The sequence below is a fragment of the Suncus etruscus genome, chromosome 17, assembly GCF_024139225.1.
Source record: "Suncus etruscus isolate mSunEtr1 chromosome 17, mSunEtr1.pri.cur, whole genome shotgun sequence".
Taxonomy (NCBI): domain Eukaryota; kingdom Metazoa; phylum Chordata; class Mammalia; order Eulipotyphla; family Soricidae; genus Suncus; species Suncus etruscus.
The window spans coordinates 36874034-36887624 of NC_064864.1; the positions used below are offsets into that span (position 1 = coordinate 36874034).

The 13591-nt window shown below is 47.5% G+C and overlaps 1 protein-coding gene across 1 annotated transcript; it reads left to right on the forward strand.

The window, feature by feature from the left end:
• The first annotated feature begins 4706 nt into the window (after positions 1–4706).
• On the forward strand, positions 4707–10635 carry HHEX (hematopoietically expressed homeobox). Its single transcript, XM_049764332.1, has 4 exons — positions 4707–5080; positions 7442–7620; positions 7830–7880; positions 10124–10635. Exons 1-4 carry the CDS (start codon positions 4714–4716, stop codon positions 10340–10342), a joined length of 816 nt encoding a protein of 271 aa, XP_049620289.1. The 5' UTR covers positions 4707–4713; the 3' UTR covers positions 10343–10635.
• The last annotated feature ends 2956 nt before the right edge of the window (positions 10636–13591 follow it).

Below are 13591 nucleotides of genomic sequence, written 5' to 3' on the forward strand. Positions count from 1 at the left end.
AACTTACACAGTGATATTAAAAATTATGTAGCTCAATAAATGTGACATTCACAAATGTGGTTGTAATTTTTTTTTTTTTACCTATAGCAAAATGAACATAGATCTGATGATTGGATTTAGAAGAGGTTGTGTTATACAGTTTAACAGAATTAAGTGCTTCAATTCACTGGTGAAGATTATGTATTGGAACTGGAATGTTATACCGACACCTTTTAAGATCTCCCTTCACTTCTCTGGGCCTGTAGCTAAGTCAAGAAGGGAATGATGTTTCCTTTTCCTATATTAATGATTATTTAACTAACATTTTAGTATTTATTTTTGGAAGGTTTGTGGAGTGAGATCTTTTGGGCTTGTGGCTGAGTTCTACACAGACAGGACATAGGAAATTATATTCCCTTTTGAAGAATGATTTACTTGAAAGGTATTAAGTGAATTAGAATTGTCACCTCACTAGGAGGAAAGAACAGGGAAGAGAAGAAAATCAGGGATGAAGGATAAATTTTTTGTGAGAAAAATAATCACCGTGATCTTGTTAGTTTACTGAGATAATCTTTCAAGACCCAAATACAACTTTTGAAGGTATCTTCTTCTTAGCCTTAGGTTATATGGTAACTGTCTTTTCTATCTTTCTAACTGTCCTTGGTGCACAGTAGAGCCCAATAGAATTTCAGTCTCCAAGTCCTATGCTGCACTGGGTATGAGCTGAGAATGCTGATTGCAGAAGCAATCACTGCAGTAACCAGATCACAGAAAGAGGGGTGATTTGCAAAGCCCCAAGTGGTTTCCAAGGGCAATGTACTGCCTGAACTTGACACTGATTTAAGAAATATTTTAAGGGGTGGAGTGGTGGTACAAGCGGTAGGGCATTTACCTTGTGTGAGCTAACCTAGGACAGACCACGATTCAATTCCCCAGCATCCCATATGGTTCCCCAAGCCAGGAGCAATTTCTGAGCACATAGCCAGGAGTAACCCCTGAGTGTCACCGGGTGTGACCCAAAAACAAACAAACAAACAAAAAAACCAAAAATATATTTTAAATTACTTGTCTTTAAAAAAAAAGATATAAAAAGAGATAGTATAGGAGGTAAGGTGCTTGCCTTACATATGGCTGACCAAGTTCAATCCTAGCACTACATATGGTTCTCTGAGCATTGCCAGAGTCACTTTGGCACTTCTGGGTGTGGTCTGAAAACATCAAAATTTAAAACTTTTTATTTACTTAATTTTGTTTTGGGGCCACACCTGGCGGCATTCAGGGGTTATTCCTGGCTCTGCACACAGAAATCACTCCTGACAGGCTCGGGAGTCCATATGGGATGCCGGGGATCAAACCCGGGTCCATCCCAGGTCTGCCACATGCAAGGCAAATGCTCTACCGCTGTGCTATCACTCCAGCCTCAAAAATATTTTTAAAATGAAAGTTGAGGTCAGAGAAATAGAACATCGGAGTGGGTGCTTGCCTTGCATAGAGCAGAGCCAGGTTCAATATCTGCTGTCTCGTATGGTCCCCTGAGCATTACCTAATATCATCCTTGAACCTGAGCCAAGAATAAACCTTCAGCACAGCTGGGTGTGCGCCTTTTGCCCAAAATAAAAAGGAAGTGCATGAGAGAATGCTTTTTAACATAACACCACACTTAAACTTTTTATGTTAAAAAAATTTCAAGGAGGGGCCGGGCGGTGGCGCTGGAGGTAAGGTGCCTGCCTTGCTTGCGCTAGCCTAGGACTAACCGTGGTTCGATCCCCCGGCGTCCCATATGGTCTCCCAAGAAGCCAGGAGCAACTTCTGAGCGCATAGCCAGGAGTAACCCCTGAGCGTCACAGGGTGTGGCCCAAAAACCAAAAAAAAAAAAAGAAAAGAAAAGAAAAAAATTTCAAGGAGCCGGAGTGGTGGCACAAGCAGTAAGGCGTCTGCCTTGCTTGCACTAGCCTAGGACAGAACGTGGTTCGATCCCCCGGCATCCTATAAGGTCCCCAAGCTAGGAGCGATTTCTGAACTCATAGCCAGGAGCAACCCGAGGGTCACTGGGTGTGGCCCAAAACCAAACCAAACCAAACAAAATAAAAAATTCAAGTTAGGTCAGATAGTATAGCTTGTAGGACGACTGCCTTGTATATTCTGATCCCCAGCACTCCAAACACAGCCAGAAATAATCCTTGAGTGCAGAACTAGGAATAAATTCCACAGTACCAGGAGTACCCCCCAAAGAATCTAGAATCCAATTAACTGGGGTGATATTTAGACCTTGTGTAAATTTTCCTGAATAATGTCACATGTAATGGTTTCAGTGTACAGAGGAAAATTTTATTATTTATTTATTTATTTAATTTTTGTGGTGCTGGGGATGGGATTTCCTGGAAATCTCATTACATTCTCTAATTTCATCTATTTTCCTCCACTTGTTGCTAGGCCTTTTTCTAGCTTTACCACCTGCCATCTCTTTTGTCAAGTGATACTACAAACTGTCATTTCAACAAAACAGAATATAAGGTGTTTTGATGTTTATACACCTCTAATTTATCCAAGGAAAGAGCATTGCAGGTGGATCCTGGTTTGGGGCATAAGATGTTTCTTGGCTAAGACTTAAAATCAGTTTTGTCAAGGACTATTTTATACAACGAATCCCACACAATTCAATTCCAAATATTAAGTACAATGTATTCTCCCTCCACCTCTCTCTTTATAGACTGTGTTAAAAGTGCGTGTGACTCAATTTTTTTAATTCAACAAAAGCATAGTCCACTTATTGTGTTTGTCTTTGCTAGTTCTTGGCTGTCACAGATGCTGAGAGAGTCTGTGAACCCAACGCCAAGAGATTAGGAAACTTCAGGCAAAGCTCGCATACTGGAGATGAGAAAATGTCAGGGAGATTGACTCAAGCAAGATTGCACTGGCAACTTGCAAATGCTTCCCCCCCTCCTCTGGGATGTTCAGTTCTTTAAGAGCCTAGACATTCATTTTGCAAACGCCGTTCCTTTCTTACCAATTAAGTGATGTCCCCTTGTTAAAAAGGTTTCAGATCAGTATGTACTTCTCCTTTCCAACACACACACACACACACACACACACACACACACACACACACACACACACACACACGGCTGTGCCTTAACATTTGTTTCCTGCCTTGACGCCAAGAAATTCATCTGTCTTCACAGCTGGCACATAGCAGCACCCTTGACAACAACGTGGAGAGAAACTCGAACTCAGGTCAGATGGAATCTTCCCACCGCAGTCCTGGATTGCAGCTGGAGCAATCGCTGCAAAAAAAAAAAAAAAAACCGATCTCCTCGAGAGAAACACTTGGGAAGTCATTTCATTTCCACGGATCATGAAAGAACCGAGCAGAAACTGCCCGCTCCGAGGTGTGACGACCGCAGGAGGGCGTCAATCACGAAAGAAAATGCCCCTTTGGCCCGCAGGCGCGCGGTTAGTTCCACGCAGCAGCAACTCCCCGGCCACACCGACCGGCTGGCTAGCGAGCGCCGGAGCTTCAATAGGAAACACGTGGCACACCGGGAGAGCCAGCGGGCTGCGTGCAGCTGCGACCCCCGGGGGGAGGAAGGCCGTGGGGGTACCTAGGAATGCGACAGTCGCCCTTATGGAATCCGGGCAAGCTACTCCAAAAGCTATGGCCCGGCCTTCCCTTGATTTCTGCGCAATCTGGCCAGATTGCCCAGGAAAAGGGCATTCGTGAATGCTGGAGCCTACAACCGAGGCAGGCCCAGAGCCCGGAGCACCTCTATTAGGAACCTAATAGGGGGGCCGGAGAGATAGCATGGAGGCAGGGCGTTTGCTTTGCATTCGGAAGGATGGTGGTTCGAATCCTGGCATCCCATATGGTCCCCCGAGCCTGCCAGGAGCGATTTCTGAGTGTAGAGCCAGGAGGAACCCCTGAGCACTGCCAGGTGTGACCCAAACACCAAAAATAAAATAAAATAAAATAAAATAAAATAAAAATAAAGTTGATAATAAAAGAACCTAATAGGAAGCAGATAAAGATCTCTCTCTCTCTCCCCCTTCCTCCAGAAACCGGGTCACTCCCGCTGTAGACACGCCTGGGGGGCAACAAGCAGTGCCACCCGTTATTCCAAGGACTGTGTCTGCCTGCAGAGAAGGTGCGCCCGGGGCTCGAAGGCGCGGCCTGGCCAGTGACCTGACCTGGACAGCTAGCTCTGCAGGCCCGGGGTTGGGGGGCAGGTGCCCTTGGCCTGGGGCCGGCCGCAGCTGCCCTGACTGGAGGCTTCGATAGAGAGGGCTCAGGACTGGGGCCTGGAGCCTTCTCCTAGCTGGGTCCGACCCTGCAGGCAGCTCCATGCCATCCGCTAACTCCCAAAGGACCAGACCCCGGAGGTCTTGGGAGCCCGGGCGCGCAGGAGGCCCGGAGCGACGCGGACAGCGCACAGCGCACAGCGGCCGGGCGCTGGGCGCGGGGTCCGGGGCGGCGGGCTGCGGGCGAGGGCGTCCCGGGAGGGCCCGGTGGCGGGGGCGGGCCGAGGCGGGGCGGGCAGGCAGGGCCGGGGCTGGGTGCCATTGGCCCAGGGGCCGCAGGGCCGGGCGGCAGGAAGGGGCCGGAGCGCGCGGCCCCACCCTCGGCCGGCCGAGCCTATCGCGGGCAGCGCGGAGCGCGGATAAATTAGCGTCGCGCGCGAGCGGGCAGGCGGGCAGGCGGGCGGGCAGCGCTGCCAGGGGCCGGAGCGGAGCGCGGCCATGCAGTACCCACACCCCGGGCCCGCGGCGGCGGCGGGCGCCGTCGGGGTCCCGTTATACGCGCCCACGCCGCTGCTGCAGCCCGCGCACCCGACGCCCTTCTACATCGACGACATCCTGGGCCGCGGGCCCAGCGCGCCCAGCCCCGCGCCCACGCTGCCGTCCCCCAACTCCTCCTTCACCAGCCTCGTGTCCGCCTACCGGACCCCCGTGTACGAGCCCACGCCGCTCCACCCCGCCTTCTCGCACCACTCCACCGCCGCGCTGGCCGCCGCCTACGCGCCCGGCGGCTTCGGGGCGCCCCTGTACCCCTTCCCGCGGACGGTGAACGACTACGCGCACCCCTTGCTCCGCCACGACCCCCTGGGTAAGTCGACGGGGTGCCGCCGCAGGAGACGGACGGACGTGGAAGGCGCCGCCCGGCAGGTGGCAGCGCCCCGGAGGCGAAAAAGCAATAGAAAGTTGTGGCCAAAGTGATGGACTGGGCCCGAGAGATAGCAACGGAGATAGAGCGTTGAAACGCCTTGCATGCAGAAGGACGGTGGTTCGAATCCCGGCCTCCCATATTAGGCTTCCCTGAGCCTGCCAGGAGCGATTTCTGAGCGTAGAGCCGGGAGGAAGCCCTAATTGAGCGCTGCCGGGTGTGACCCCCCAAAAGCAAAATAAAAATAAAGTGATTGATTGCCAAGCGGCTCTGGGGGACTCAGGCGTGGGCCCCCTTCGCCCGACCGCATCGTGATTCAGATTTGCTTTTCCTGCACCTTGCTGGCGTCCGGGCGCACCGGTGCTGGCACTTGGGGCTGGGGCGCAGAGGCCCCGGTTGGAGGGTGAAGGATTTTGGGGGTGCGCCTATGGGTGGGTTGGGCTCTCGTTGGCCCTTGGCACCCCGCGATCCGGCCTCTGCGAGTCCTCGACAGCCGCAGCTGGACCGGGTTCAAGAAGCTGGTGCAGTTAAAAAAAAAAAAAAAAGCCTGACCCTTTTCCGTTCATACAGGAAATCTTGACTTCTCGATAGGAGTAAATCTGGTTTCAGAAACTGTTAAGTGTTTTCCTGGCTGCGTGGAGCGGACCCCTTCCCCCGGAGCCGTGCACGCTGATGATTATTTTATCGACATCCTCAATACAGACAAATTCAGGAAACACTCGGCTTCTGATAGCCGGGATCCGTTTTTCTGATATTGTTCATTTCCTCTGTGTGGGATGTGACTTTATGGCAGCTAAAATAACCAGTTGCTTCCTTTTTTTTTTTTTTGAGGCTGTTTTGCACCAGTCTGAAGCCTGACGTAAGCAAAATCTCGAGAGGAAAAAAGAAAAAGAAAAAAAAAAAAAAAAAAAGAAATCCACCCCAAACAATGACAGCTTTCAAAGCTCTGACTTTAGACGGTCGCCTGTAGACAGAAGGACGGACTGACTTACACACCTTGGGAATTGAAAGGGCAGCACCGCGATTTGCGGGGCGCAATTGTGTGCCCGACCTAAGAATAAGTCTCCCCCCAACCCCTAATTTCTCCCTCCTCACCCCCCGCAGCTTTGGGCACTTCTGGCCTCGAAAACTAAGGGATCAATGAAGAAACTGGGTTCTCTTTCTTGCCTTAGGCCTCCAGAGTTGAAAGATTATGGCCTTGGATACCACTAACTTTTTGGGGGGTCAGGGTGGTTTGGGCCACACCTGGCGGTTCTCAGGTATTATTCCTGGCTCTGCGCTCAGGAATATCTTCCTAGCAGTGCTCGGGGACCAGAAGAAAATGCCCGAGATGGAACCCGAGTTGGCAGTGCAATGCAAGCTGGCCTTTTAAAACGACCGTTTTAATGCCGCCTGATTGTGCTGTGTCCCCTCTAGCTCGGTCCGCTGCTTTTTTAACCGTCCTATCTGGTTTATTTGTTGTTTAAGTTTTTTGTTTGTGTTTTGCTTCTATGCTTGAGGGTCGGGGCCGCGGTTCGCCCAAGCTGGACCCGGAGTCTTGTCAGTCGGGCTGGGCCGGGGGCGCACTTTTTCACCGCGGGTGTTGAGTTTCCTTGGGTTAATGTTGGGGCTGTGCAGGAGGAAGCAAAGGGTTTTTCGAGATAGACCAACAGGAAACACATTGACGGAAATGTTGCCATAGCCCACGGGGAGGCTTTAACTGGCCGCCCCCGCAGGCCTGGTGTGAAATCAGAGGCTGCTGTGGCGCCCTGGAGCCAAGATTGAATGAGCCACGGTTCCACCTAGCCGGGTCGGGCGCCCGGGGCCGGGGGAGCTGCTGCCTGGGGCGCTGAGGGCTGGGCCGGGCCCCCGCCTACGCTTAGAGAGAGTAGGAACCACCCTGCGATCTCCCGCGCACACCTGGATTTTGGGGCGGTGATATTCCTCCAGGAAAGAGGATCTAGAAGTGCATAAGAATTCTAGGCATCTGACAGCGTTTGATCAGAGGGTTGTGATATTTGAAGTTCAAACCTCTGGAGAGAATGAATTCCAAGACAACCCCTCCCAAAGGGCCCCCCAAAGTGTTTGCGGTGGTGTGTGTACAGGGTGGGCTGTGCATTCACTTTGCAGGCATGATAGGTGCACTCTGGATATGGTATATGCATGTAGGGCCCCCTGTCTAGGGGTGCTGTGAAGATGGGAAGGTGCCCGATGTCTGCCCTTAGTGTCAACGCCACACCCCCTCCCATTCCTCCTCCTTCCCCAGACCCCAAATCCAAAGGGTTTCCAAAGCGGTTTCCAACCCTGCACTTTTGACCTACGCAGGCAAACCTCTGCTCTGGAGCCCATTCTTGCAGAGACCTCTGCATAAAAGGAAAGGGGGCCAGGTGAGGTTCTCCAACGACCAGACCATCGAGCTGGAGAAGAAGTTTGAGACGCAGAAGTACCTTTCACCCCCCGAGAGGAAGCGACTGGCCAAGATGCTGCAACTTAGTGAGAGACAGGTGAGGACAAACCCGGGAGGGCTGGAGCGGGAAGGCAGCTGGGCTTCGGTCCTGGGTCGGAGGGTGAGCTTGGAGCCACGGTGAGTTACACCTAACTTGGAGGTCCTGGAGAGCTGGACTGTTTCACCCCCCTAGCCACCCTACTTCCAGCCTACCTGGTCTTTGGGAATTCTGGGTTTAGGTGAGTCTTCATTCTTTCCTTTCTGTAGGTCAAAACCTGGTTTCAGAATCGACGCGCTAAATGGAGAAGACTTAAACAGGTATGGACGTTGTTCTGTTTCTATGGAACTGGATTTTTTTCTTTCTTTCTATGTTATCTCTCTTGCGAGGCCTGTTACGGGTTGTATGCAAAAGTCATTTGAGAGGCTATTTAGCCTCTTCAGCTTTATTAAAAAGGCAAATAGTCTTGCTGAAATTCAGGATGAGTTACTCAGGTGGCAATAATGTTAAAAGCACTTAATGCAGTTCCTATATCAGTTATGCTTAGGTTTTCACACACTGGCTAGTAAAACTCCCAGCTAATTGTTTTATAAACCCCATATGTTGTTTATCTAATTAACGCAGGAAAGATAAAGTAATTGACAGTAAATTACTGAAGTAGTTATCTTTGGGAGAAAATTGTTTCTTTTATTTACACAGCCATAATAAAACCAGGCAGAGCTTGAGGGCAAATATAAGGAAATAAATATCTTTAAGACATGTTTGCACTGTTGTTTTAGAATTAAATCGCAGAGATTAAAAATTACTTTTCATCTAAACTAACTTTTAAAATTAATATAAAACTTGTAGGAGAGTGGCCTACAAGTTGGATAGTAACTCAAACTTTCTAACTCTGACAGCCTTGTTAATGCCGTATGTGATAAAAAGTAAAGACTAACTCCAAATTTTTTTTCAAAGACGCTCCATTGACTTTGTTGTACTAGATTTGTTTTTAATTTGACCCGGTCTGATGTGTTTGCTCAAGTTTTTTTTACGATGTACTGATTCATACATTTGTCTGAGTATACATACTTTATAATTTGTAATAATCCAAGTTGAAGAATTGAAAGCAATGTACTTTTCAGATTTAATGATAATAACTTTTTCATTTACAACAAGATGTGTTACAAAAATGTTTTTAAAAAATTCTTTGAAACAAAATAAAACACATATTTTCATTATTCTAACATAATGTAAAAATTTGCAGATTTGGGGTTGATCCTGAACACAGCAAATAAACATTTTGGGGAGACAGATTTCCTTTCGATCTATGGCCTTGTTAGGTAGTTTGTGAATGTTACTCTATAGTCATGCTTAAGAAAATATAGCAGGGGCCGGAGAGAGAGCACAGCAGTACGGTGTTTGCCTTGCATAGGGCAGACTCAGGATAGACCTGGATTTGATTTCCGGCATCCCTTGAGCCTGCCAGGAGTGATTCCTGAATGCAGAGCCAGGAGAAACCCCTGAGCTCTGCCAGGTGTGGCCCCAGAACAAAACAAAACAAAAAAACAAACAAAAAGATAAAGAAAAATTATAGCAGTATAGCATAATATTTCCATATGACAGGGAATCATATATGTATTTGTGACCATTGCTTATCTGACCTGAGAGTCATCCTTTATACAATAGTGACTTAACTATATATATATTTTTTTGTTTTGTTTTGTTTGTTTGTTTTTTTTGGTCACACCCAGCAGCGCTCAGGGGCTACTCCTGGCTCTATGCTCAGAAATCGCCCCCGGCAGGCTCAGGGGATCATGTGGGATGTTAGAATTTGAACCACTGTCCTTCTGCATGCAAGGCAAACGCCTACCTTCATGCTATATCTCCAGCCCCAACTTTATATTTTTTGTCTTTTAACATGTATTACATACTTTGAAAGATTCCTTAAATGAATCAATGACTTCCAATAAGAATAGATGTCGGATTCCTTCATTGAATTAAGAAGCTACTTTTGGGGCCAGTGAGGTGGTGCTAGAGGTAAGGTGTCTGCCTTGCAAGCGCTAGCCAAAGAAGGACTGCGGTTCGGCGTCCCATATGGTCCCCCTAAGCCAGGGGCAATTTCTGAGCGCTTAGCCAGGAGTAACCCCTAAGCATCAAACAGGTGTGGCCCCCAAACAAAACAAAACAAAACAAAACAAAAAAAAAAAAAAAGAAAGAAAAAAGAAGCTACTTTTTACTATTTTTTTTTTTTGTTGTTGTTGTTTTGGGGCCACACCCGGCGGTGCTCAGGGGTTACTCCTGGCTGTCTGCTCAGAAATAGCTCCTGGCAGGCACGGGGGACCCTATGGGACACCGGGATTCGAACCAACCACCTTTGGTCCTGGATCGGCTGCTTGCAAGGCAAATGCCACTGTGCTATCTCTCCAGGCCCACTTTTTACTATTTTTGAAGTAAGAATGAATCACCAATATGTATTTTCTGAATTAAAAAAAAAGTTGAAAGCAGTTGATAAATTCAAAATAACTTTCAGTGGTAGAAGATGAAAAGATTTTGCTTTAAGTCTCTCCTCCATCTTTTCCAGGAGAACCCGCAAAGCAATAAAAAAGAAGAACTGGAAAATTTAGACAATCCATGCAACCAGAGGCAAGACGTGCCCAGTGAACAGAGTCAAGGTGCTTTGGAGAGCTCGCAATGTGCTCTCTCCCCAGCCTCCCCAGAAGATCTCGAGTCTGAGATTTCTGAGGATTCAGACCAGGAAGTGGACATTGAAGGGGATAAAGGTTATTTTAATGCAGGGTGATGACCCCTAACATTACCATCTGCATGAAACTGAAACTCAATTCGGGAATAACATTTGCTCCAGAAAATCTCCATGATGAGCCAGAATATTTTATGAGAAAGGGAATTTTCTGCCGTTTTGAAAACCAAAATATCTGGTGTACTGGCTGAATAGCATACATGGAAACCTTAACATTGCCTTAAGAAATGATTTATGTACTTGATTTTTGGTTTTGTGATAAATCGACTCACTGACTAAATGTGCCCTCCCTTTTGTGAAGGATTTTTTTTCTATTTATATAAAGTAATTTTGGAACCTTTGTTGAATTTTAAGTTATAACTAAAGAATTTAATCAAATTCTTCTAAAAATATCTTTTCTATGTCTATTTACGTAAAAAAAAAAGTAAAGCAATGCAACACAGGGCTTTGGAGAAAGGTGGCCCACTTTTTGACAATCCTAGACTCTTAAAAGTAAATATTTTTTACTTTTACAGGTGTCATTCTTACACTGCCTTAATCCAAAACCATTTCAGAACTCAGAGACAGCATGTATGCGTTATTATTATTATTATTATTTTTTACCAGAGACTGGATTGATACTTAAATACTTGTGTTGCACTATACTTCAATACCTGTTTGACCTAGGTGTTAAGTTTATAGTGGGATCCTATTCAAGCAAAAAAAAAAAAAAACTAACTTGGCCTGTGACTGACTACAAGTTAATGACAGATGAATTAGAAATAGCCCTTTAATTACTTGTAAGTAGACTGTAGATAATTGTTTTATATCAAACTGTTTATATGTGTGTGTGTGTATATATATTTGTCTGTTGTTAAGAAGACCAAAGTGCCGTTTCTGTTTTTAAATGAGTAACTTGTCTATAAAATAAATCTGTCAGTGGGACGACTGACCTTACCGGACCTTTCATTGATTTAAAACAAGCATCTTTTCTGAAAGTGCCTCCCCAAGCCTGATCCAAGTGCGCCTTGCTGGGACCTTGACTGATGGGGGAAGACCCAGGATTGAGGTCCGGGGCTGGAGTGGGGGCTTTGGTGATGATTTGGATGGTTCCTGGGGGTTAGGTGGGGGTTGCTGGCTGGTGTGGGGACTGTGCATCTGGGGCGTTGCTGCGAATCCTGATCTCAGCAGGTTGGATCCCCAACCTGGAAGGCAACCACAGGGAGAGGCCTGGGTTGTGGTGGGCAGCGCTGCAGAGCTTGGGACTGTTAACAGCCACATCGATTCTTCTCATGTCGCCTTGCTGTGCCGTCGGCCTTGACCGGCTTGAGTCAACACAGGACGTCATTCCTGGGTCTCGGTCAGCCCTGGAAGAAAGGCGGGGGAAGAGTGGGGACCCTGTCTAGTCAGAGTGTATCACCTTCCTTTGTGGAACTGGGGAGACTGGCGGCCAGGTACGGGGGACAGTACCTGGAATTTGTATTTCTGACTGAAGGCCGAGCTTGGGGCCCAATCACATTCTAAGCTGCATACCCAGGTTCTTGGGTGTTCCTCCTGGAGATGCAGCAGGCAGAGTCACTAGGTGGTCCTCAGGTGCTGATTCCCTTGCAATGGTCCTCAAACTATGGCCCGCGGGCCACATGTTGTATTTGTATCTGTTTTGTTTCTTCATTGCAAAATAAGATATATGCAGTGTGCATAAGAATTCATTCATAAGTTTTGTTTTTACTATAGTCAGACCCTCCAATGGTCTGAGGGACAGTGAACTGGCCCCCTGTTTAAAAAGGTTGAGGACCCCTGCTAGCCTCAGCACCTGAGCGAAGCACAAGAGGAAGAGGGGAAGCAGGACCCCTAGAATACGGGCAGCCATATGTGAAGTAGTGGGCGAGGGGATGATGTGAGGTGGTGAATGAAAAGGCCGACATATTCCTGACCATGTCCAGTTTCCTCAATATACCCTTGACATTCCAGGAAGACAGATCCATCAGGGGAGGTGGAGACCTTCTTATAGCCTGGGCACCAGGGAGGCCCGCTATTGTGGAGTGGGGTGAGTGTGGCCCAGAGCTACTGCAGAAAAAGTTTCTGTTCCTGGCCTGGTGAGCCAGGGCAGTTGTTCTGGTCATGCACACAAGTGCAAAGCTTTTTTTTTTGTTTTTTTTTTGGGCCACACCCGTTAGATGCTCAGGGGTTACTCCTGGCTACGCGCTCAGAAATTGCCCCTGGCTTGGGGGGACCATATGGGACGCCGGGGGATCGAACCGAACCGTGGTTTTTCCCTTGGCTAGCGCTTGCAAGGCTAGCGCCACCTCACCAGCCCCAGCGCAAAGCTTTTTCTGAGGAGACTGCTGCATGTGGTCTTTTGAGGTTACAAGGTGGCCTGGAGTGCCCATGAATTCAGGTTTCTGTGAAAATCAGTGTTTCGGCTAAACAGGTACTTAGGCCTGAATATTTGAAAGACTTGAAGTTTTCGTTCTTGACCTCAGTTCTCTCATGGGTCCAATGAACATGGTCTAGTAAAGTCAATGGCACCTTCCAGTCCTATGAAGTCCCAACTTGATGCTTTATCTTTTTCTTTTCTCCTGGTTGCTATGTCAGAGCTCAATGTGGATAGTCCCAGAGAAGGCTTCTCCCCGTCAGAGGCAGGGTGTCAGTTTCCTTACTGCAGAGACCATAGAGCGGGACATTTTACATTAGGGTCAAAGATCAAAATTTGTTTTATTTGAAAACAGGACCCTCTGGATCTGAGTTTTGGAGAGAGAGGCTAGTGGACCTTTTATTGAAATAAAGCAATCCTGAAAACTGTGTGTGTGTGTGTGTGTGTGTGTGTGTGTGTTTGTGTAGAAATATAGGTTGATGTATTGATCTAGAAATGTTGAGGAGTTGAAATTGTAAGGTAAAAAAGACAATTCTCTAAAACCAGACTGTTTCCAAGTCTCTTCAGGCAGCTCACTTGAATCTAAACATGTCCTGGATCATGGAGGTGTGACACATTCATGGGGGCCAAACAGAACCCTCTGGGTGATACTGGTTGGCATGAACTGATTTTCAGGTGCCCCACTGAGGTAGCCAATGAATAGTTACAAATTCTTCCTGCAATCCAGACATATTTTATTTGTTTGTCTTCTGGCTATTTCATGTTGAAGCGGCATGTTTGACCTTTACAGCACAACTCCTGTCTTGTTTTTAACTCTTTTTATCAGAAGATTCAACTTGAAAACGGTTATCATTTAGCAGAAAGACAAACAGAAAAGCACATTTTTGTAAGCAAAACGTTAATGATTGGAAGAATTGCCCTAATTTCACCATGACAGT

Excerpts from the sequence above, each read along its gene's own strand:
- HHEX (XM_049764332.1), top strand. The coding sequence starts at position 4,714 with ATGCAGTACCCACACCCCGGGCCCGCGGCGGCGGCGGGCGCCGTCGGG. Across the intron at positions 7,621-7,829 it reads TGCAACTTAGTGAGAGACAG|GTCAAAACCTGGTTTCAGAA; the intron begins GTGAGGACAAAC and ends TCCTTTCTGTAG. Across the intron at positions 7,881-10,123 it reads AATGGAGAAGACTTAAACAG|GAGAACCCGCAAAGCAATAA; the intron begins GTATGGACGTTG and ends CATCTTTTCCAG.